At 43.3% G+C, this 25,706-nt stretch overlaps 1 protein-coding gene across 1 annotated transcript in view; it reads left to right on the top strand.

Annotated features, from left to right (window-relative positions):
• Positions 1-25,706, top strand: part of PAPPA (pappalysin 1) — a 242,765-nt gene that overhangs the window by 95,287 nt on the left and 121,772 nt on the right. Inside the window, exons 8-9 of the mRNA XM_028715818.2 lie at positions 2,270-2,398; positions 3,805-3,896. Of these exons, the coding sequence (XP_028571651.2) occupies positions 2,270-2,398; positions 3,805-3,896 (221 nt within the window). The remainder of the gene's footprint in view (positions 1-2,269; positions 2,399-3,804; positions 3,897-25,706) is intronic.

The following is a 25,706-nucleotide window of genomic DNA, read 5'->3' as shown; positions in this document are numbered from 1 at the left end:
GGACAAGCAATTGCAAGGGATAGAATACATTTCTTCTCACTTTCCTACTTGGGAGCCAGTCCTCCCCCATGATCAATGTAATGGGCTTGCCCTGCCATCTAAGACTTAGGAACATAGGAAACTACCTTGGTATAAGTCAGACCATTAGAACCCCTGTTTTGTGTGCTGAAGGTCCCTGGTTCAATCCCCAACACATCTAGGTAGGATTGAGAGAGACTCTTGTCTGCAATCAGGCACACCATCTATGTGGGGCCATGGGGACCGAGCCCCTCCCAATTTTCAGTGTAGGGGCTAGGGCCCCCAAAGTTCTGCAGTGGCCGCCACACACACTGCAGGGTACCTGCACAACATGTCAGTGTGCACCACGATGTGTGAGAGTGTCGGCAGCAAGCCACGAGCCCCCTCAATTGTGCCAAACTGATGTGCCACACAGCATCAGTCTAGTGATAGTTTGCATCTGCCGTATGATTCATAAAAAAATTCCCTCTGGCTCACAAATGGCCAATAGATACTGGTTCAGCTGAATGGGCATCCTTACCCATTTTGTCCTGTGTGGCTGAATATGTTCATAAAGTATTATCCATCTCTCTCTCTCTCTCTCTGTACATCAGATTGCAAGATACAATGCACATCTTTTTTTAAGAAAGAAGAGCAATTCTGCTGTGCAAACAATATCATTGTTAAAGAGCTATTAGTTTTGCTGTAATAAAAACATTTTAGCAGATAGCGATGGATCTCTCTATTACTGCAATCCATGCACTTTGTCCCAGTTTCCTTTTGTCTAGGAGACAATTTACAATTTTATTACTCTCTGCTGCATCTCAAATTCATTCTTTCTTTGGCAGAAACAGATCAGAAGGAGATACTCTGGCTTCATATAAAAATATAAATACCCACCAACTGGGAAATTGTCATTTAGAGTTAGCCATAAACATTTCATTCATGTTGGCTCAGCCCTGCTGTAATGCTAATGGTGTGAGCTTTTCTAGTCATCTGTTTTGCTAGATTCATTCTACACCGAGGAGGGAAAATACGTTCAGCTTCCTTCTGTTGCCACATGTTTCAATAAGAAGAACAGTAGTATGATAGGATTGAAGGGGCTGTAGCTCAGTGGCAGAGCATCTGCTTTGCATGCAGGAGGTGCCACATCCAAGCCCCAACATCTCCAGGGAGAGCTGGACCCTTCCCAGTGCCAGTCAGTGTAAACAATACTGAACCAGATGAATCAATAGTTGAATTCAGTATAAGGCAGCTACCTAATATTCCTATGCTTCTGTGAAAGGTCTTGTATTCCAACCTCCTGTTTGGTGTCAGGCGTCCAGAGTAAGAACATCCCGGATGGATGCCCACCCCAAATTTGCTGGAAGACCTCCAGCAAGGGCAAGCCCACCTGCCCTGGAAATTATTTCTGATGGCAAACTGCTCTTATCATCAAGAAGTTTCTCTCAATATTCCATCCAAATCTCTCCTCCTGTAAGTTCAGCCCTTTGCCGTGTGATAGCCCTTCAGGTCCTAGAAGAACGTATTCAGTGTTAGTCATACTCAGTGTAGACCTATAGTCTTGTCAATTTCAGTGGGTCTGCTCTGAGTAAAACTTAGCCCTCGTCTGCTCTATACATTTAAAGCAGTAGCATACTACAGTGGTACCTCTGGTTGTGAACAGGATCCGTTCTGGAGCCCCGTTCGCAACATGAGCAGATCGCAACCCGTGTCTGCGCATCTGTACGTGTGTGGTCGCGATTCGCCGCTTCTGTGCATGCGAGTGATGTCATTTTTTGCGTCTGCGCATGCGCGAGCAGCGAAACCCGGAAGTAACCCCTTCCGGTACTTCCGGATCGCCGTGGAACGCAACCTGAAAATGCGCAACCTGAAGCAAATGTAACAAGAGGTATGACTGTACTTTAAACAGTCATGACTTACCCCAATAATGCTGGAAACTATTCCCCTCACAGAGCTGCAATTCCTGCAATTCATCTGGTTCCTGGAGTGGTTCAGCAATCAATCCTGAGAGACCTGCATAGAAATTGCATTTAAAAAAACCCTCTGAAATTGAAATTTGCAGATTTGCCCGAATGTCCAGTGATGGTAGAGTTGGAGGGCTTGGTATGAGAATCAGGATGTCCCAAATGTCTTTGTTTGCACCTGTGATATGTTAGAGGGCATGAGGACAATGAGATTTTCCAGGAAGTTGGATTCTGCACCCAGTATTATATGTTGAGACTATCCTACACTTTAATGCCTGGCTAATGTCTCCTTCCTTATCTTGCAGTGAAATACAAGCAGGCATCTTATACACTTACTGGGTTTCAGTAATTTCTGGGACGGAAGAGAGCGAAACATCCCCACCACTCACCTATGTCCATGGAAGCGGCTACTGTGGAGATGGAATTATCCAGAAGTAAGTGCATGGTGCTTTTAAATTGATTTGATGACACATCTAGGGATGTGAACATCTGTAGTCCATCAAATGCTGCTAGAGTACAACTCTCATAATCTCATCAGAGTTGGCTGCATAGGCCTGAGTGTTGCCTCTGGTGAACAGGCTAATTCCTAGTTTAAGGCAGTAATGAAGGTGTGAAGGTACCTCAAACATTATCTAGTCCAAGCACCTCCTGATACAAGAATGAGACATTGGGGTCATAATAGATAGCTCAATGAAGATGTTGACCCAGTTTTCAGCAGCTGTGCAAATTCCATGCTAGGGATCATTAGGTAATGAAAATAAAACTGCTGATATCATATTGCCATTATTCAAATCTATGATGTGGGTGCATTTGGGAAGCAGTATACAGTTCTGGCTGCCTCACCTGAAAAAAAGGATATTGTAGAGTTGGAAAAGGTTCAGAAAAGGGTAACCAAAATGATCAATCACTACCATGAGGAAAGGTTGCAGATGGAATCTGGGTATTGGGATCTATGAGCAAAAAGACTGTAAAAGTGACTACTAAAGGTTGCATAACGTGTCCCCCAGTTGATCCACAGTGCTGAAATGGTTGTGCATGCTTTTAAAAGAGCATTCATGTTTTCTTTATGCTACATATAGACTTCCGTTATACAATAAAGTGTTTTGTGGTCTACTACTAGGATTGGAGGGGAAATAAATTCATTTCACAATTAAAGACTAACTTACCCAATTCACACTTTCAGAAATAATATGTGAACCCAAGCACAGCCAGCTTTCGATATCCACGCTTCTCCAAATTTCACAGTGCAGTTTTCGCACTGTGCCCGACCCCCATTCTACCATTCTCATGATGTGTTGAGTGATGTTTGGGGGTCACTTCTGGGTTCAGCATCATGCATGCATGTGCGATCACACGTCTTTCAGGCAGGGGTGAAACTAGGCTTTTGTCACCTGGGTCAAAGACCCAGTTTAGCCCTTTGCTCATTTGCACACACACACACAAACACAGGCTGGGAGCCTCAATGGTGCCCCTCTGGGGGCTTCACCTGGAGCAAAAAACCTGGCTAGTCCCTTCCTGCCTATAACTACAGGCATGTGTTAATCAGTTGTTGCCTGTATACTAGGAAGAAGTGTGCACAAAATGAATATATAATACAAAAATGCATATTGGGGAGAATCGTAAACAGATGTGGAAATATTGAAAACTTAAGACTGTAAAAAGGAGAAACTAAATTTGACAGATTTGCCGATCCTTACAAATGTTTTTATTTTTCTTACTTTCCCTCAATATACATTTCACTTTATCAGCCTGTAATGGGAGAAGGAAGTAGAAGAGGCAGAAGGGGTTATTTGGACCATCACAGCATTAATTTTCCCCCTTTTTTGTATCTTGCTCTCAGGGACCTCGGGGAAGAGTGTGATGACATGAACAAGGTCAATGGAGATGGATGTTCCCTCTTTTGCCGTCAAGAGTTGTCCTTCAATTGCATCGGTAAGTGTCTTTGGCATGGCATGGCTGGTGGCATAACTATTCTGGCTACCAATCAGCTGTGGGGTTGGGGTGGGGAGTTTATTTTATTGGTATGGATATGTTGAGGCAATCTTGCTTCTTCTGTGACTTTTCTTGCTTTCATTGGGGATGAATTTTATGAGTTGTTGGTTTGCCGATTTTGGATTTTATGAACTTGGTAATTTTTGGTGGCTGTTAAATATCTTGTGTATTTGGTTGTGGGCATCATAAGCTCCTTTTTTAAATCTTCTATTTTGGAAGAAAAAAACCCCAGGCTATAAAAATGTGTATTTTTAATGAGTGCTTGAGTTAATAACTTAAAAACCAGGGAGAGGTAGCAGGAGCGCTTATGCACTGTCCTGACACCAGAGACTAGATGCTTGGACAGAAGAGCAAACTCTTGAGTCTTGAGCTTTATAGGGCCTGGTTGATCAAGATTGGTCTGTAGGGTCAGCTGATGAAATTTTCAGGCAAGCTTAGATGGCAACCTTGAGGCACAATACTCAGTTGGCCAGGCTTGCAGTGACAACAGCCAGAGCCAAATTGCTTGCAGTCCAGGTTCAGTATCTCCGTTTCCTTGTATCATATGTGTTTATGCTTTGCACATGTTCCCTGTGGCTAATGTGTGCAAAAAGGTGAAGAAGGAAAACCCCCTGGTTTCATTGGGTGCCCTGAGTTCTAGTATTACAAGAATGGGAGAAAAACTCCTCTCTATCCTTTTTCTCCATGTCATGCACAATGTAATGCACTTCTATAAAGAGTCCCCTTACTTGCCTTTTCTCAAAACTACAAAGTCCCCAATTCTGTAATCTTTCCCCCTAGGGAAGTTGCTCCAACCCTTTGATCATGTTGGTTGCCCTTTTCTGCAGCCAGGACAACACACACACACACACACACACACACACACACACACACACACTACTTCTTCCCAGATGTCTCTGGGCATTATATCTCTGGGAGAAGAATGCTTTAATTGAGATTCCTGCATTTGCAGGGGGTTGGACTAGATGACCCTTAGGACCCTTTCTGACTCTACAAATCTATGATTCTATGAATGGCTATAGATAACAGAATTCTTTTTAAAATGCCTCTAATATGTGACAAGAAAAGATGTAATCCTAGTGATTGGATGAACTTCTCTGACTATGTTGCATGTGTGTGTGTGTGTGTGTGTGTGAGAGAGAGAGAGAGAGAGAGAGAGAGCGAGAGAGAGAGAGAGAGAGAGAGAATGAATTGAAATGAGCAGCTATATGGAAAGGGATGTTGGAAGCAAAGCTTTCTTAGGAAGAGAAACAGAATTTGTTGCTATCTCCACCTCTTCCTTTCTTTGGCTGGGTTTCTACATGTACCATTCTTCTGACAGGCAGAAATCCAGCAGGTGGGGAGGATGTGAGTCATCAAAATTAATGTGCATTGCTTAGATCCATAAATTTCACTGGGTCTACTCTATTAGTATGGCCAGCATTGGAAACAACTCATTGTGATGGATTGCTTTGAAGCCATTTCTGCACTATGTAAAGTAATTTTTAGCCTCAATTACCACCCCTATTGTCCCATCTTTTGCCTGACCTGTCCCTTATTTTACCCAACCAAAGTAGCAACCCTATGTCTCTCTCTCAGCATCTGTTGAAACTGAGTATCATAGATAGCCCTCTGGACTTTGACCTCTGCAGCACATTTAACTAAGATGGGGTAGCCAATATGGTACCTTCCAGAAGTCACTGGACTACAGCTTCTATAATCTCTGCCCAGTCCAACAACATCTCAAAAAGACCAAGCAGTGGTTATTTCTAAGCTAAGCCTTCAGTCTCGCTAAATTAATTAGAACTATTTTAAGCACACTTAAGAATTGCTGTGTTAGAGGACTATATCATAGCAGTCTGGACCTGAAGAGACCTATCCCATAGATTTAGCTCCTAATTAATTAATTAATTAATTTGTATACCACTCTTCACCTGAAGATCACAGGGCAGTTCACAACATAAAAATGCAAAAGGAGAACACAAAATACAATTTAATAATAAAGAAATAAAGGAGCACTAGATTCCTATACAAAGGAACTAAGGAAAGCTTAAGGAAGTCCTCTCTTACAGGCTGAAAGGAAGTCTTAAAAGAAATTAGAGCGCAGGTAGCCAACAGGTATCCCTCCCTATGCTTTTTAATTCAATGGAATCCAGAGATCAAATATCTGTTTTGCCTGCAGTTCAAGCCTTTTTAGCTGAGTTACCCTTTGTGTCCAAGGCCCTCTGAAACAGATGTGCAGAGCGGGGTGGAGTGGGGGTAGCTTTGGGAAGGCTGTGATCTGAAAGGGCTGCTTGCAAGCAGAGGAGAGAGGGTGAAGAATAAGCCTTTGGGAGCCAAAATGGGCCCAGCTGAAGAAGTTGACACCTTCTTTGAGATGCTAATAAGTGCCCTTGAAGAGGAATCAAAGGTACTTTATCCTTTCCTTTCAAGGGCTATAATTGCTTAACCAGATCTCTTTTGCAAGGCTTGCTGTGCCTTGATTAGCGAGGATTGCTGGACACAAAAGCTGGTCAATGTTGAAGCCATCAAGAGGCCTGTAGGTTTGCAGAGCCAAAGACTTTACCAGTTGATTATATATACTTGTGCATCCCATTTATAAGAGTTATATCCCTTCTAAATGGAGCAAAGAAATCCACGGTGACAGAACATCTGCCTTTCATGCTACCATAAATTTGTTTATTATAGTTAAAAAGGTACCTTGAAGGTCTTATTGTTATTAGTTGTTTTTTACTCAAAATTTGACATTATTCAATTCACATTCAATAGAATAATTTTTTAAATTTTGACTTCCCATCCTTAATGTCTGTGGTACTCCTGTTGTATTCCTTTATCTGTTGCCATAACTGCCATTCATTTTCTATTGCATTATAACTTATATTGAAATCATTTATTTATTCTCCTTCCCTTGCCTATTATTAAAATCTTGCTTGTGATTTCATTTGACTGTAGTTTTTTCTTAAATAGTCCAAAAAGAACCTCCACTCTTTTTAAATCCATTGTGTATCATTTCCCAGAAGCCTGTTGCCTTTCTACAAGCCCTCCACATATGAAAAATGACCTTTCTGTCTGTTTGCATTCCCAACATATTTTTTTTTTTGATGCAGTCTTATACATTTTGGCTAATTTATTTGATGTTAAATGCCATCTATATATCATTTTCATATATTTTTCCTTTATTGAATAGCCAGCAGTAAATGTCATCTCTATTTCCCATAACTTTCCCCATGCTGCTGTCTCAATATCGTACCCCACACCTGTTGCCCGTTATATCATTGCTGATTGGACCAACTCATCTTTCATCTCCTATTCTAACCAAGGGCTGCCATGCGTCCCAGAAAACCTGGACACGTACGGGATTTCAATGTCAAAAATAGCATCTGGGTGGATTTTTGCATTTCAAAGGAAATGTCTGGGTTTGGGGTTTTTTAATTAAATAATTATTATTATTATTATTACTATTATTATTATTATTATTATTATTATTATTATTTTGGTGTTCCCTGGAAGCGGAAGAGCCACAGTGGGGTCTGGTCCACCTGTACACCGGCGCCATGTCCGCCACCTCTGCCTTCGCTGCGGCAGAGGCGGTGTGGTCGCCTGCGTCACAGCTGCCAACTCTGCCTGCACAGCACTGCCATCTTGGGGGAGCGCAAGGGGCACAATTGCAACATCCACTGCGGCCTCCGCCACCCACGCAGCGACACCACGGCCATTGCCTCTGAGGAGCACCATTGCAGCCCGCGCCAGCCAGTGTAAAAATTAAATCCCAGGGAGAAGCAGGTGCCCTTGTGGATATGGGGGCTGCCCACCTCCCAATCTGGCTTGCCTTGGTTTCTCAAGCAGCCCACCACTAAACCCTTCTCTCTCCCCTTTCCACTTGGGATCGCTTAAGATCATGGGTAGGCAACCTAAGGCCCAGGGGCCGGATCTGGCCCAATCGCCTTCTAAATCTGGTCCGCAGACAGACTGGGAATCTGCGTGTGTTTACATGAGTAGAATGTGTGCTTTTATTTAAAATGCATCTCTGGGTTATTTGTGGGACATAGGAATTCATTCACTCCCCCGCCCCCCAAAAATATAGTCCAGCCCCCCACAAGTTCTGAGGGACAGTGGACCCGTCCCCTGCTGAAAAAGTTTGCTGACCCTTGCTTAAGATCCTTGCACTGGAATGGAAAGAGAGTGGGGAGAGTGATAGGTGATCAAGATGCTGTTGCACTAAAAGATTTCTGATCCGCAACCCTGCTAAGTTTAAGAGCGTTTTTTTATTAAGGGGGGGGGGGTTACATTCCACTTCTATCTATATGTCTGTGAAAATCTAGGATATTGGCCAGTACATAACTTAACCTTGTATCGTTTTGTTTTAAAAAGGGGGGGGGGGATGTTTCACACACACACTTGTGTCAGTGTGTACATTGGAGGTTACCAGCATGGGAGTCATCATAATATCTTAATGACGGCAGGAGAGGGGTGGGATTTGGAAACCTCTGTGTGTGTGTTTGTGTGTGTGTGTGTGTGTGTGTGTGTTCCACAGCAGCAGTGTGACTTATTCACACATGCTTTTATTGCAGGCTTTGCTGTTATAATAGTGGTGTTCTTTTGCAGCTGAAAGCCTAGAGGGGAGAGAGTGTCTTAAGATCAGATTTTGGAGGGGAGGGGTGCAGAAGGGAGGGGAGAAAGAATTGCTTAGCTAAATGTAGATTCTTCATTATTATTTAATGGCTGGATCAGATCAAGGTGCGTCTAGTCCAAGGTGGATTCTGTTCAGGATTCTAGTCCAGAATCCCGCCTGCTGGGTGCTTTTAGGAAGCTGCAGAGCAGGGCACTAAATGGGTGGCATCATAATGGCCTTCTCTTGGTGCTTCTCCCCCAGCACCTGGAATTCCAAGGAATGCTACTCCTGTATATGGAGGCTCGGTTTGCTATAATGGCTAATAGGCCTCTCCTCCATGGATAGCGTTTGTGGTTTCTATATTTTTCTAAAGCTGGAAAGGCTTTTGACAGCCACTTGTCAAAAGGGCAAATGTCTGGCACTGGCTCGCCGAAAAGTTGTTCACTCATTTCCTGCAGTCCACTTCTCTCTATTGCAATTTGAACAAAAAGTTACTCTGTGCGTGTTCAGAGGCCTGCTCCTTTCTCTCTTCTTGTAATCACTGCACACTGTAGCTGCTGCCAACCCATGTTGAGGAAAACGAAGCTCTACAGTTTGGGGTTGTTTCCTGAAAAAAGCGCAACAATTTCAATGATTTCCTGGCAACCCTATTCTAACAGCATATTATACATTTTTTAAATCAGTTTTTCTTTACCCTCTAACAGTTTTACTTCAAATTCAGATCTTTGTTCTGAAAAACCAAGTATCTTATTTTTCGTATATGAGTCATTTATTTGGTGGTGTTGGAGCCATCCCACCACCCATTTCTGGATTTTTTTCAATTCATAACCTTCAGATAATTTTAATATATCTCTATATGCACCCCAATCCCTTTCAATATTCTTCTGAAAACATGCCTTTATTGGAGATAACCGCAATGGTGATTTTCTTTCAAGTACATTTTTATATCGAAACTGCACATTATACTTTGTGGACCTTAATCTTCTCATACCATAAATAGACATGGCACCCAAACCTTCTACCATAACCTTCAAGGTCCAGCAATCTACGTAGTATCTTTCCATATCAGCCATTCCCGGTGTAACCAACTCAAACACGGTCCTTCATAATACAGTTTTAAATCTGGTAAGGAGAACTCACCTCTTTCTGTAAAATCTGTTAATATTTTAGATTTAATCCTAGAGTTTCCCCCACTGCCAGATAATTATTTTTGCCATTGTTTGAAGCAATTCAGGTTACTTATTATTGGAATAGTTTTAAAAGAAAACACATCTTAGGTAATACATTCATTTTTATAGCTGATATTCTTTCCATAAATGAAAGTTTCATTCTTTCCCACCTAAATAAACCAGTTTTCATACTGTTCCACACTTTAACATAATTATTTTGATAAAACATTGCATTTTTATTTGTTACCCATTTGTTGTTGTTTAGTCGTTTAGTCGTGTCCGAGTCTTCGTGACCCCATGGACCAGAGCACGCTAGGCACTCCTGTCTTCTACTGCCTCCCGCAGTTTGGTCAGGCTCGTGTTTGTAGCTTCGAGAACACTGTCCAACCATCTCGTCCTCTGTCGTCCCCTTCTCCTTGTGCCCTCCATCTTTCCCAACATCAGGGTCTTTCCCAGGGAGTCTTCTCTTCTCATGAGGTGGCCAAAGTATTGGAACCTCAACTTCACGATCTGTCCTTCCAGTGAGCACCCAGAGCTGATTTCCTTCAGAATGGATACGTTTGATCTTCTTGCAGTCCATGGGACTCTCAAGAGTCTCCTCCAGTACCATAATTCAAAAGCATCAATTCTTCAGTGATCAGCCTTCTTGATGGTCCAGCTCTCACTTCCACACATCACTACTGGGAAAACCATGGCTTTAACTTTGTTACCCATATATGAAGCAAATTCACCTTTCCTCCCTCATTTATACCCATCTCTTCTTGTAAGTTTTCTTTCTTTTGCCACTCCATATTTTTAACTATCATTTTAGTTTTATCCTTCTTTACATAAAAACTGGCTAATTCACCATACGGTTTTATCATTTCAAAATACTTTCATTGCATTATCCAAGGGGTTGTCCACAAAAAACCTATGTCATCTGCAGATGCCCTTAATTTATTACTCTGTTGTGTTATGGTCTTCTTCTTCTTGTTTTATTTACACACCATATTTTCTAAAAATTGGTACCTGAAACGATTTACCACAGAATAACAGTCAGAAGGCAATGACAGAATAACCACAATGCATAATGAACATAACAATGCCATTTGCAATACTAAATCAATAATGAAATCATTAATAACTGTTGTTGATAAATTATTAACAAATCATTTAAAATACACCCATAAAAACAAATGAACTCAGAGCATGCCAAGAGGCCAGTTAATATCCCAATATAGCTGTAAACATAATGACAGTAGTAACTTGAATAATCTTATGTAAACTGCCTGTGAATTCAGCCGGAAAAGCGGTGTATAAAATACTGTAAGTAAACGAATAAATAAACTGCAACTAGCAGATTTCTCTTCAGCAGACAGTTTTGCAATAGGGGCCCCAGTGTTGGGTGTGCCAATTCTGGCAGCATAACTTTGCAAGGTTTCTGAGCTGAGGGGATGCAACGTGGACAATTTATTGTTTCCCTTTTCTCAGATCCAGACTCCTTGGTTTATGGCAATACAAGTTGAAAAATCCCATTGGGGAATAACATGTAGCTTTACAGCCTGTTCTAACAAAATCCAAAGCTTGCCAATCTTTTGGCACAACCTTTCCATCAAAATTAATCAAGTGGTTCTCTTTTTGGCCCATTCATACTCACATTCAGTTACCATCAGCTGCATCATAGACTGTTTGCATAGGGCAAATAGAAAGAGGGTGAAATAGCTTGAAGTAACATTTGACCCCAGAACCACTTTTGCTTAAAGGAGCTCTACTTCTCAGAATGTTGCCTGCTAATACTGAATGATTAATGTATGTTATTGTTGCTCTAGCACTGTGGACATAATAGAACATAGTAACTTATTTATTATTTTATTTATATTTATTTTATTAATACACCACTGCTTCCTTCAAGGAGCTCAAAGTGTTGTATGTGGATCTCCCCATCCCCACTTGGTCCTCATGGCAACCTTGTGAGGTAGGTTTGGATGAGAGATGCTGCATACCCTCCAACGTTTCTCTCTTGGAAATAGGGACGGCCCGTTTCACAATGATAATTTTACTATTTATACGCTACACATCTTAGTGGGTTGCCCCAGCTACTCTGGGCAGCTTCCGACATATATGAAAACATAATAAAACATTAAACATTAAGAAACCTCTATAAAGGATTGCCTTCAGATGGCACGGTGGTTGAATAACGCCATAAAAGGTAAAGGTAAAGGTACCCCTGCCCGTACGGGCCAGTCTTGACAGACTCTGGGGTTGTGCGCCCATCTCACTCAAGAGGCCGGGGGCCAGCGCTGTCCGCAGACACTTCCGGGTCACGTGGCCAGCGTGACATCGCTGCATCTGGCGAGCCAGAGCCGCACACGGAAACGCCGTTTACCTTCCCGCCAGTAAGCGGTCCCTATTTATCTACTTGCACCTGGGAGTGCTTTCGAACTGCTAGGTTGGCAGGCGCTGGGACCGAACAACGGGAGCGCACCCTGCCGCGGGGATTTGAACCGCCGACCTTTCGATCGGCAAGCCCTAGGCGCTGAGGCTTTTACCCACAGCGCCACCCGCGTCCCTCCAACATTTCTCTATACCCTCCAACATTTCTCTAATGAAAATAGGAACAGCCTAAGGAAAAGTGGGACCTTCCAGGATCAAATCAGAAACTGGGACGACTTCTCTAAATCAGGGACATCCCTGGAAATTAGGGACACTTGGAGGGGCTGATGCTGAGGCAATGAGCTTCCTGGCTGAGTGGGGATTCAAACCCTGGTCTCCCAGGTCCTAGTCCAACCCTCTAACCATTACACCATAGTGAATCCACATTTTCATCTAGTCCAACCCATTGGTTCAGTGCAAGTAGAAACAACAGCATCCCTGGCAGGTGGTCATCCAGCCTCTGCTTAAATAACTCAGACAGCTCCACAGTCAAACAGCTTGTCCCATTAGGAAGCTTCTAATGTTTAACTCAGGGATGGGGAACTGGATGTTGTTAGACTACAAGTCCTATCATCCCTGACCATTGGTCATTCTCTCTGGGGCTGCTGGGAGTTGGGGTTGTAATGCATCCGAGGGGGGGGGTACACAGGTCCCCCACCCATGGTTTAGATGATACTGTCTCTCTGCAATTAGCACTAGTAGAGCCCTCCGAAGGAACCGATAGCAAGTGTCCTCCAGTTTCTGTGCGACTGCTACTGCTGCCTCTTATTAATAACCATGGTAAAACATCTGCTTTGCCTCTTAAAAGTCCCATCTTCAATCTCTGGCATCTCTTTTGTGATGCTGTTTCCACTTCTGCCGCTCAGTCACTTGTTGCTTTCCCTGCTGGTTGGATATGAGTTTGTTCTTTCTTCTGGGATAAGAACTGTTCCACCTGATCCTATGAGCCTTTGGTTTTTATATCTAAATGTCTGGCTTCAGTGTTACTGATAAGGTGAGATGGTTGAAGAACATACCTGTGTGTGGATTTCCCTAAGCTAATTAACCAGCTAGAATCCCCCTTGCTTGGATGAGTACAGGGGAAGGGGGCGGGCGGGTTGCATTAGCAGCTGGAAATAACCCCTTGTTTCCCTCCTGGACCAATGCGGCATGAAGTGTTCCTCCTTTGCAATCTTCGCCACCTTCTTTCTTTTAGAATTGGCTCACATGCAGCAAAGATCCCTTCCACCCGACACAGCATTCACAGAGCATTCACCACAGTTTGTTTTCAGGGAGGTTCGACAATCGTCACATCATCTGTTTATTGAGCTTTTCTCCGGATTGGCTGGCAGAGAGGTTAGACAATGCTGCTTCAAGCAAATGTCACCCTGCTCTTTCCCAGTGTGTTTTCCAATCTTTTATCACAAAAAACAAGCAACCCCCCCCCCGATATTCCAGAGCTCCAAATCGACTTTAATTCTGCAGCTGGACCTTTGTTATGTGAGTGAATCCCACTGGAAATCGCAACAGTGTGGAAGTACTCTAAGTTCTACTCAGTTAAGAGCCATTGAAATGAATAGACCTAAGTTTGTCATGGCCATTAATGCTAGTGGGTCGACTCTGAGTAGGACTAATATTGGCTCCACGTTGGGCTGTATTCAGCTAAGACCTACTCAGAGCGGACCCACTAAAATCAATGAACCTAAGTTAATCATAACTCTTAACTTCAATGAGTCTACACTGAGTAGGGCTAGCATTGGCGACCACCCATTGTATTCAGTAAAGTTTTGCCAAAAATAAACACATTGAAATTAAGAGATTTGTCAGTCATGTCCATTGTTTCCAATGGGTCTGCTCTGAGTAAGACAAATATTGGAGGCAACCCATCAGGCTGTATTCAACCAAGTTTTGTCCATTGAAATTAAGTTATCTTAGTCACCCATGTGAATTGTTTTCGATGGGTCTGTTCTGAGTAGGTCTAGCAAAGAATACAACCTATACTCTGTGTGTGTGTGTGTGTGTGTGTGTGTGTGTGTGTGTGAGAGAGAGAGAGAGAGAGAGAGAGAGAGAGAGAGAGAGCGCTGTGTGATGCTCTTTCGTTGCCCAGACATGTCCATACTTTTATCTCCACCACAGTCTGCTCTTGAGGCTTCCACTCATTTGCCTGTAACTCAATTAACTGCCTCTTTTGTTTTCTCCTGGCTTCCTCCCCAGCCCACCCCAGCCTCCTCTTAATCAGATAAGGCCTGGACCAATCTGCTTAGGCCATGGGAGGTAAGGAGAGGGGTGTTGGAGGAGGAAGGGGGAAAGAAAGAAAGGAGGGAGAGAGGGGGAGGATCTGTGTGGTCTCTTCTGTCAGGCTGTCCTGGCCTCTTTGGAAAACAACGGCAACACAAACATAAAGCCCAGATAAGGGATAATAAGATTGTTTTATTTCTCTCTAATGCTCTAGCAAATGTGAAGGTGGCTAGGATGGAGTAAATGAAATAATTTGGTTTTGGCATCTGGCTGCATGCTGCTTTCACACACTGCCTGAGATGCCCTGCTGAACCATATGGGATTCGGCTCTCCTCATAGGATCTGATAGCAGAGCAGAAGTTTGCTGTGAAGAGAGAGTACTGTGGGGTGGGGCAGCAGTACAGTTGTACCTTGGAAGATGGACGGAATCCGTTCCAGAAGTCCATTTGACTTCCAAAACTTTCGGAAACCAAAGCACGGCTTCTGATTGGCTGCAGGAAGCTCCTGCAGCCAATCGGAAGGCGCGCTGGACATTTGGCTTCTGAAACCCATTCGAAAATCTTTACACACACTTCTGGGTTTCGATCATTTGGGAGCCAATTTATTTGACAGCCAAGGCATTTGAGATCCAAGGTATGGCTGCACTGGTTTTATTGCTTCACCACCACCACCCCTCCACAAATATCTCATACCTACAAATTGCAAGAACAGATATTCCAACTAAATGTTCAGAATAACTTTCTCATGATGAGAGCTGTCTCATGATGAGTGGACTCCCTCTCACTCACTGGAGGTATTTAAACTGAGGTTGGGTGGTCGTCTGCCAGGGATTCTTCAGCTGTGGTTCCTTCATTGTGGGGGGTTGGACTAGATGACTCAAGAGCCAAGCCCATGGCTCTTCCCTTCCCCATACACACACACAGTTTGGAATGTGTGGGGTATCTTCCCACCACAGATAAACATGTGCTTCCTTCTCACTGGCAATAGACCACTGTCAAAGGGGTAGTATAGTGCAATGGTTAGAGAGGTAAGAACCCACTCAAACATGTAGTTTTCTTCCATAATAGTAAGGGCAGGGAATCTTTTTCAGCTTGAGGGACTCTTTCCATTGTGGGAAACCATGCAAGAGCCACATGTCTGATATTGATGGGACCTAAGTTGGTAGGACAGAGGTGGTTGCCTTAAGTGAACTTACCTTGGAGGAGGAGTTACCTTGGATGGCACTGTAAGTCTGAATCCAACCCAATACAGATAGGTAGCCGTGTTGGTCTGCCATAGTCAAAACAAATTTTTTTTTTCTTCCAGTAGCACCTTAAAGACCAACTAAGTTAATTCTTGGTATGAGCTTTCGTGTGCATGCACACTTCTTCAGATACCTGAAGAAGTATCTGAAGAAGAGGTATCTGAAGAAGTGTGCATGCACACGAAAGCTCATACCAAGAACTAACTTAGTTGGTCTTTAAGGTGCTACTGGAAGAAAAAAAATTTTTTGTTCCAACCCAATAGTTTTAAAGAGCCTATTTCAAAGCAGTTGAAGAAGAAATGTGTGACAAACTTCTCTTGGGAAGTACCCTAAGGGCTACCATGTTATAATCTAGGCCCTTTCCCTTGTCTCCACTGACCACACTTCCGCAGATGGCTAGACAATGAAGAGAGGTTCAGAACTGAGCCAAAATCTCTGGATCAGGCCCTGCTGGATCAGGCCCATCTAAGTCCATTGTCCTTTTTCCCCAGTGGCCAAGCAAGGTGCCTATGAGAAACCCACAAGCATAAATTGTGATTCCCAGTGGCTAGTACTCCAGGATTTCAGTATGGGGACATTTGCAGCGCTGCATAGAGATACCAGAAATTGTACCTGGAACCTTCTATGTGTGAAGCAGCTGGCCTGCTCATTTGTGAAGTCTGAGTCCAAATGATGACTTTAACTCAGGCCTCCCCATCTTGAGCAGGAGACATCATGTATACTGCATCATGCTGGATCCCATTGTGGCCCTCGTCATGGTACTTGGGGAGGGAAGGTGAACCACATTAAAAGTGTGTGGATTGTCTCTTTCTTAACACCTCTGCTGGTGCCCCTTTGAAGATGCTTCTTCCAAAAAGCTTTGGGGCCTCACTTCCTCCCCCACCCTTACTTCTGTGAGTTCAAACCATCCCACCAGTTCTCTTCTCTTTAATAAATCAGAGCTCCTTCTGCCCCTGCTAATCTCATTGTTTTGGTAGACAGCAGTGCATTCAGGGAAATGATTAATATTCATGAGCTTGCAAGCTCTGTTTAGGAGAGGATCCTCTGGGGAAGCTAAAATGTTAAGTGAGTGACACAAACCTAATTTTATACATCTCCCCCCCTTCCTTTTGCTCCCCCCCCCCCCGCACACTCCTCCCTTTGTCATGGAGGTAATGTGCTTAAAATAAATTGATGGATGACCATCCATATTCATTATGACCATGCTTCTCTTCGTCTTCCCCATTCCTTACGCCCTGCAGAGAAACCAGTGTCCAAAAGCCAACTCTCTATCCCTGCACATCACTTATTGTGAATTCCTCCTTCTCCTCAGAATAGTAAGCAGGGCTTTTCTGAACAACTGCTTCCTTTGTCAAAACAATTGAAAGGTAGTGGTGTGTGTGTAGGGATGTTTCCAGACTGTCTCTATTTTCTAGTGGGACTAAGTCACATACTAGCAAATTTAAGTTGTGCTATTAAACTTGATTTGGACTTCTTGAACAATAGTGCCTTCCCGACACCCAACCCTCAGTTAAATAAATAACTTTTTTTGCGATAAGCAAAGTGATGAGTAATAGCACTGCGAAGTGTCGAGGTGGCCTTTTGCTTTACACAATGTTAGCTGATATTCCCACAAACAACTCATAATGGATGCTTATTAAATTACCCAGCGCATGTGATAATTAAGAAGCGGCTTAGTCATGCTGGCCACATGACCCGGAAGCTGTACGCCGGCTCCCTCGGCCAATAAAGCGAGATGAGCGCCGCAACCCCAGAGTCGGCCACGACTGGACCTAATGGTCAGGGGTCCCTTTACCTTTACCTTTTTATCCATCATTTTAGATGTACCTGCAACACCCCAGTTTCTCATACAAAGGACCCATTTGTGAGCATCAGCCCCCTCCATTCTTGCACAGCCCGTTCTCTTAGTGGCCATGTAGATGCCTATGGGGATCTGAGTGCAACAGCAGCACCTCTCCCACTTGTGTGATTCCCAGCAACTGTCTTTCAGTGGCATGCTGCTTCCGACAGTGGAGGCAGATCACAGACATTGTGGCTAGTAGCCCCTGATAGCCTCATCCTACATGGGTTGGTCTAATCCTCTTTGAAAGCTCTTCAAGCTGGTGGCCATTGCTGTCTCTTCTGGGAGCCAATGCCATGGTTGTAACTACACACTGTGTGAAGAAGTGCTTTGTTTTGCTGGTTCTGAACCTTCCAGTACCCAGCTTCATTGGATGCCCCTGAGTTCTAATATTACATGAGAGAGGGAGAGTGTGGGGGCACCTTCTCTATGTCCGTGAGGCGAAGCAGTGGGAGACCCAGGACTGAATATCCTTTTTTTTTTTTTTTTTTGCAGTTGGCAGAGGGACTAAACTGCAAAGGCCAGCTTAGTCCAAGAATCTGTTACTCAGAAACAACACGTGTGCATTTTTGTTCATTGTTTTTTAAAAAAACAAAAGTTGGACATGTCATTATACGGTACAAGGCCTGTTGACATTGGCATGGTCCCTAAGTAAACAGGCTTGCTTAAAAATACCCTTCTCCCCACCCTCCCTTCTCTAATTTTGCCTGGCCTTTTCCCCCCTTTTCTTTAAAGAGTAGCTATTGTAGAAAAGGAGGTGATTCTGATGCCAGCAGCTTCGTTCCAGACTGAAAGCAGGATGCAGGGCTGTGTGTCCACCCTTCTCTACCCAGTCGGTTTTGTGCAATTTGAGCCCCAGGTGGGGGTTTTTGCCAAACGGGGTAGATTACCTTTGAGTTTTTGTTTGGTTCCTTATGTGCAATCTGATAAAAGGCTGTCCATCACAGACAAAATCATTATTGTTGTGGTTAATAAATAATGAAATAATAATAATAATAATAATAATAATAATAATAATAATAATAATAATGGCTCTTGCAAGTATAGTGGAGAATGAAGGAAAGAGACATTGTTAGTTGACATAAGCAGTAGATGTATTCCATCAGTCCTGATTTAAGTAGATAGATTAATCTAAGCTGTCCATATCTCTGAGCGAGATTGACTATTATTATTTTTATTTATTAGATTTCTACCCCACTTTTCCTCTAAGGAGGTCAAGGTGGTAGCATGCAGTTTTCCCCCACCCTGTTTTGTCCTCATAACAACCTCAAGAGAACTAAACATTCAGAAGAACCTACTGTACTTGTGCAAACTGTTTGCTAGTGGTGGTGCTGGTGGGGGGACTTTCTGTTGCTAGAGTTGTTTGAAAGCTGCCTATGGGGGAAGTTAGGGACGCGGGTGGCGCTGTGGGTAAAAGCCTCGGCGCCTAGGGCTTGCCGATCGAAAGGTCGGCGGTTCGAATCTCCACGGCGGGGTGCGCTCCCCTTGCTCGGTCCCAGCGCCTGCCAACCTAGCAGTTCGAAAGCACCCCCGGGTGCAAGTAGATAAATAGGGACCGCTTACTAGCGGGAAGGTAAATGGCGTTTCCGTGTGCTGCGCTGGCTTGCCAGATGCAGCTTGTCATGCTGGCCACGTGACCCGGAAGTGTCTCGGCCCTCGGCCTCTTGAGTGAGATGGGCGCACAACCCTAGAGTCTGTCAAGACTGGCCCGTACGGGCAGGGGTACCTTTACCTTTACTTATGGGGGAAGTTAGAGTTTCTTTTATTTAGAAGACATTTTTCTAAAATGTCTGCATTTTGGATGTGTTAAAACACATCCAACTAAAATGCACTTTATGCATATGTCCTGTTTATAAATATAAATATATATTTATATATAAATATAAATAAAATAAAAAAATAATGTGCCAAACTGGGAAAAAAGAATACAGTGGTGTAATGGTTACAGTGTTGGACTAAGACTAGGGAGACCAGGGTTCAAATCCCCACTTAACCTTGGGCCAATCACTCACTGGACTACCTGACAGGGTAGTTGCGGTGATAAAATGAGGAGGAGGAGAGCTATACATGCCACCTTGAGCTCCTTGGAGGAAAGAGGGTATATAAATGCAATAAATAAATAAAATAAATTATCAGATATACCCATGTGTGCCAAAGTAACAGTCACAGATCTGTGTCAATGATAGACCTTCCTTCTCTTCAACAATGATCATCTGGGTCATTTGGCTAGGAATGGAATCTCTGGTAAGTGCCAAAGAAGTCTTTAGTTTAAACTCAGGCCAAAGACTGAGTGTGGGGGCAGGAGAACAGGTGTAGGAAACCGTTATTTGAAGGATAGCTGAAGAAAAAACAGTTAAACACCACATCTGCTATTTCTGAGAATGAGGCCAAAGACTTATCAGTGTTTAATATAGCCAAGTTCTGGTTTATTATAAGAAATATTTTTTAAAAATAAAAATCCCTCATAAGCCAATTACAAGTATGCCCCGCCCAATTTATAATGAGGATATAAAGCAGGCTTCTTTTAGTCTAACATCTGTCTCGGTACTCTTAAAGGCCAAGCCTTCTTACCAGTGAAGACATTTCTCTCTCCTGATACAAGTTAGACCCTTGGGAATTCATATGCTGTGTTTATTCCACCAAACATCACAACTCCAAGATTGCATTTTTAATATGTATTCCCCCCTTCTCACCATGAACCATTCAGCAAGCTCCTGTCTTCCATAGTTATGCCTGACTATTATTTTTGCCAGGGCAAGCTGAGTAACAGCCTAATAGGCCGTGTACCAGTTGCTGACAAGAAGGGATGGGTGCTACTGTCATACAGTGGTGGGGAGCCTTTTTCAGCCTGAGAGGCACATTCTGATCAGGACAACCTTCCAGGGACCACACCCCAGTGGTGGCTTTGTATAGTAGGCCAGCTTCTTCACATGGCACCAGTGTGCCTGCCAATACCTCTGAAAGGTAAAGGTACCCCTGACCGTTAGGTCCTGTCGGGAACGACTCTAGAGTTGTGCGCTCATCTCGCTCTATAGGCGGAGGGAGCCAGTGTACAGCTTTCGGGTCATGTGGCCAGCATGACTAAGTCACTTCTGGCTAACCAGAGCAGCACACGGAAACACCATTTACCTTCCCACCCTTGTTGTTGTTGTTTAGTCATTTAGTCGTGTCCGACTCTTTGTGACCCCATGGACCAGAGCACGCCAGGCACCTCTGTCTTCCACTGCCTCCCGCAGTCTGCCCAAACTCATGCTGGTAGCCTCAAGAACACTATCCAACCATCTCGTCCTATGTCGTCCCCTTCTTCTTGTGCCCTCCATCTTTCCCAACATCAGGGTCTTTTCCAGGGGGGTTTTCTCTTCTCATGAAGTGGCCAAAGTATTGGAGCCTCAGCTTCACGATCAGTCCTTCCAGTGAGCACTCAGGGCTGATTTCCTTAAGAATGGATAGGTTTGATCTTCTTGCAGTCCATGAGACTCTCAAAAGTCTCCTCCAGCACCATAATTCAAAAGCATCAATTCTTCGGCGATCAGCCTTCTTTATGGTCCAGCTTTCACTTCCTTCCCACCCTAGTGGTACCTATTTATCTACTCGCACTTTGATGTGCTTTTGAACTGCTAGGTTGGCAGGAGCTGGGACTGAGCAATGGGAGCTCACCCCATCATGGGGATTCGAACCACCGACCTTCTGATTGGCTAGTCCTAGGCTCAGTGGTTTAGACCACAGTGCCACCTGTGTCCCTACCTCTTATGGCACCCTAAAAAGTTCTCATTAAATATTCCCCCCAAATCTACAGTCTGCTCTCACTGTTGCCAGTGGCTTAGCATCTCCTACATTGAGACCATCATGCCACCCCCCCCCCACAGCATCTGGGATATGCCACACACTTACTGCAGCCATTTTGTGACTGGCGCCTATGGCATGTTATCAGAATTCCAAATGCACACATTCACACATGCCTCTCTATCTTCCGTGCAGCCAACAAGAGACATTATTAGAGATCAAGGACATGTTGCAGCCAGGCAAATGTGCTTGGGGCAGGAGGCATGACCTGTGAAGGGTGTGGCAAGGGAAGAGTTCTGAGGGCTAGATAGGAATGCTTGGAGGGCTGCTTTCATGCCCTGACCTGAAGTTCCCCACCCTGATGCTGTACCTTGCTTGTGGGCTTCCTGGAGGCACTGCATTGGCCACTGTAGCAAAAGGGATAATAGACAAAATGAATCTTTGGTCTGATCTAGCAATGGTCTTCTTCAGTGGTTTTCAGTCCACGTTGACCTCTCAAAACTTCTAAAATTGACAGGCATCTTTTGTAAATGCATTTGTGCTGCAAACTACTAAGATGGATCTGGTACCCAGTTCCCTAGGGCTGGATACAGTGGAAGATGGTTCATGAGCATATACTTTGTTCTTTGCTCATAGTGCTTGTTTTCCATACTCCTGGCCATCTTTATTGTCCTCTTCTGCACACATTGTCAACATGTTTCTTAAATTGTGGTGCCCAGAAATAGACTCCAGAGTGGAATAATAGTGGGACTCTTGCTTCTTCTCTCCTGGAAGTATGGTTCTCTCAATGTACTCTGAGACCACACTTGCCCTTCTTGCACTTGTTGGATGATGACCAGCTTGTGATGGATGTCAACCCCAATATCCCTTTCATTTTTCACACCAAATTATCTGTACCTCTCTGTAGATATTCACATTTGTATCTATTGAATTTCATTTAATGTGCACTTTCACATTATAAGAGATGTACTTTGGACATTCCATCTTGGGCACTAAAACATTTGATGATGGTCCTCCTGCTCTCCTTAGAAGGGCAGCCTGGTTGTTGTTTTTTTGTAGTATCCTGCCAATGTTAAGAACATATCTTCCCTTAAAAAGAAGAATAAGATGAATGCAGTAGTTAAACCACATTTCTCCATGATTCTTCTATGAAACCAATGGAACACCTAATCTTTTCCTGGCTCTCATTACCAATGTCATTGGGGCTGGCCAAAAAGGTAATGGAGGGCAGGGCATGCCGACTCGGTACAACAGAGCTGGAATCTGAGAAGGGGCATGCTCGCTGTCTGGGCTGCGCTCAGTGAGCTTTTTTTAAATCAACTGTGCAATCTCTGTTTTAATTCAGACATCTCTGTCTCTCTGTTCCTCTCATCCCTTGGGCCTTTCAGACTCAGAGCAGACAGATTTATTGGGGTCTTAAACATAATCAGGAACAAATTAGCCTCCATACAGATCACATACTGGCTTGCACTAGAGCCATTCGAAAGATTTCCTCTCCATGCAAGTATGAATTAACTCAACACATTGGATCAGGCCCATGTCCTCTCTTTATCCCAAGCATATGATTTTATCTACTATTTTTTATCATCACATGGGGAAGCCACTGAGCATGATATCAAACTTGGGATTATTTTTCAGTGCATTTCAGTGCAAAGGGGGATCTATATATGGGTGGGCATCTGGTTAGCCCAGGGGCAGCTGACATGGTGCCCTCCAGAAGATGTTGGACTACAACTTCCATCGTACCTGACCACTGGCCATACTGAGTAGGGCTTATGGGAATTGGAGTGCAACCACATCAGGAATATGCCTTGCCAACGTATGCAAGTGGACAGTTGCCAAGAAAGTCCAACTCAGTCATGCTTGACTTGAAAAGAGGAAACTTCTAACAAAAAACAAGAGATAAGTAAAAATGGAATTTGGAAGGGAAAGTCAAGAGGGTCCAAATTCTTCAGAAAGCTCAGTTGGAATGTATACAAGAAAACAACCACTAAGGCCAAGATTATGCCAGTGTGGTTCATGAGCAGTCAAGGAAGCTATGGAAGCACGAATGCTTCCTTTATGGAAGTATTGCCTAAATATGGAAAACAGAAAGGAACACAGACTTTGATGAAAGAAATGCAAGCAGCATGTGATGTGCAAAAAATAAGCTGGGAAAAAAGCACATTAAATCAACAATAAAATTACTTCATAAATATTAGAAACAGGAAAACAGCTAGGGAGATGTTTGGACCTTTGAATGACAAGGGGATTGAAGGTGTGCTAAAGGAGTGAAAGGAAATTTCAGAGATGCCAAATAAATTATTTCCATCTGCTGCACTGTAGAAGATAAAGGGCAGATCTTTTTGCCTTGACTAACTTTCTCGGGAAGGAAGTCTGAGGGAAAAAGGCAAAAGGTGGTAACAGGAGGTGATGTTCTAGAATTTGTTGACAAATTAAAATGAACATGTCACCAGGTCCAGATGGCAGCTGCCCAAGAGTTCCTAAATAACTCAAATTCTTAGGGACAAGTTCCAGAAGATCAGCAATTTAAGCTTCCATTCCTGAAAATGGGAAAGTGGCAAATTTGACACTCCATATATATATATAGAGAGAGAGAGAGAGAGAGAGAGAGAGAGAGAGAGAGTGGGGAATCCAGGAAATTACAACTCAGTTAGTTAATCTCTGTTCTAGGAACACTAGTGGAATTTTTTACTAAGGATAAAACTACCAAGCATATGGTAAAACAGCTAAGACACAGCTACTCGATGACTATACTATCATAGAGCTGGAAGAGTAATCAAGTCCAATCCTCTTCAATGCAGGAATCTTAACTAAAGCAACCATGACAGATGACACCCAACCTCTGCTTAAAAAAGAAGAGTCTACCACCTCTTGTGGGAATCTGTTCCTCTGTCAAACAGCTGTTACCATCAGAAAGTTCTTCTTGATGTTTAGTTGGAATCTCCTTGTTTGTAAATTCAGCCCGTTGGTTCAGGTCCTACCCCCAGAGCAGGAGAAAACAAGCTTGTTCCATCTTCAGTGTGACAGCCCTGTCTCCAGTACTAGAGGCAGAACGCCTCTGGATAACAACTATTGCACTCATTTTCTGCTTGTAGACTTCCCAGAGGCACCTGTTTGGCCACTGTGGAGACAGGATGGTGGACAAGATGGGCCTTTGGTTTTTAATCTTCTTATGAGCTAGCTGGGAGGTAGCCATTGTGGTGCCCTCCAGATTCCATTGGGCTCTAACTCCCATCAGCCACAGCCAGCAGTGATTAACAGTGTAGTTAAAGAACATCTGGAATAACATGTTAGCACTAGGAACGGGGAGAAAGTTGGTTTAGTTTTCGTTTTAATGCAAAACACTCTAATTAGCCATTTCCAAATCATTATGTAAGCTAAAACAGAAGTTTCCTTTGAAATTTGTACATCTCCAAATGCTGCAATGCAGTTCTCCAAGCAAATGATGAATACAAAATTGTGTATATTATGGGAAAGCGTACATAAAAATGCACTCAATAGTGAAAATAACATTAAAAATGCTTAAAATTAGTGGCAATTCCCTGAAATAAATGTATACTTTAGGGAAAATTTCATACAAACAGGGGTAAGTAGAAATTGACACTAAAATGCTGATTAATTTTTATAAGCACAATTTTTCTACATATAAAAAAATGCAAACTTGTGGAGAAGTGTGGAGAATATGTGGAAATATGAGAAACTGGGGTGGGGGTGGGGCAAGCCTTGAGATTGATTTATTTTTCCTTTTCCTAGCTAAGGCAATATTTTTCCTCCCCTAATATATATATTTCAATTGATATATAACGAAACACTCTCTTGCCTTATAAATCATTGAAGAGCAGAGTATTGTTGGTATGTCTAGAGCATGGTGGTCTTTTTTTCTTGCCACCCCCGAAAGAAACTTTGCCACGGACAGTGTAATATCATTTGACCTATCCTCCAGAAGGTATTTAATATGGGAGGCTTCAGATTTCCCTGGCAAATTTGCTAGTAAGGGTTTGATCAGTTGGTCCCTTGCTTGCTCGTACTGCTCACAATGCAGTAGTAGGATATGGGTCATGCATTCGACATCCTGAGAACATAAACAAAGCCTTTTATGATAGGGGATGCCTCTTAGTCTACCATTTAAAACTTCCAATGGAAATACCTTTGATCTAGGTTTGGTAAATAAATACCGATAGGTTTCCTAAGACATGAGGCTAACTGAAAGTTGTGCCCATATTGGATTCCAGCTGCAATCGGGCCACAGATTACATTGGATCTGGATTGCAGGTCGCTTTGTGAGATGTCCCAAAGCCTTTGCCTCAGGGATACAAGGGCATTATCGTAGCCCAGTTGATACAAATAAGATTGGATTTGGGACACAATTCGAAAACTGTAGTAAAGACCGAATATACTTTGCCTGGAACCCATCTAACTTAGGAAATAAGCTGTTGTACCAGACGTTTGAAGTGTAGAAAAGTTGGGAGACAGATTTTGCAATAAAAAAAAA

The sequence above is a fragment of the Podarcis muralis genome, chromosome Z (genome assembly GCF_964188315.1).
Source record: "Podarcis muralis chromosome Z, rPodMur119.hap1.1, whole genome shotgun sequence".
Taxonomy (NCBI): Eukaryota; Metazoa; Chordata; class Lepidosauria; order Squamata; family Lacertidae; genus Podarcis; species Podarcis muralis.
Note: the sequence above shows the minus strand (reverse complement) of the source record. Positions and strands in the feature narration are given on the sequence as shown.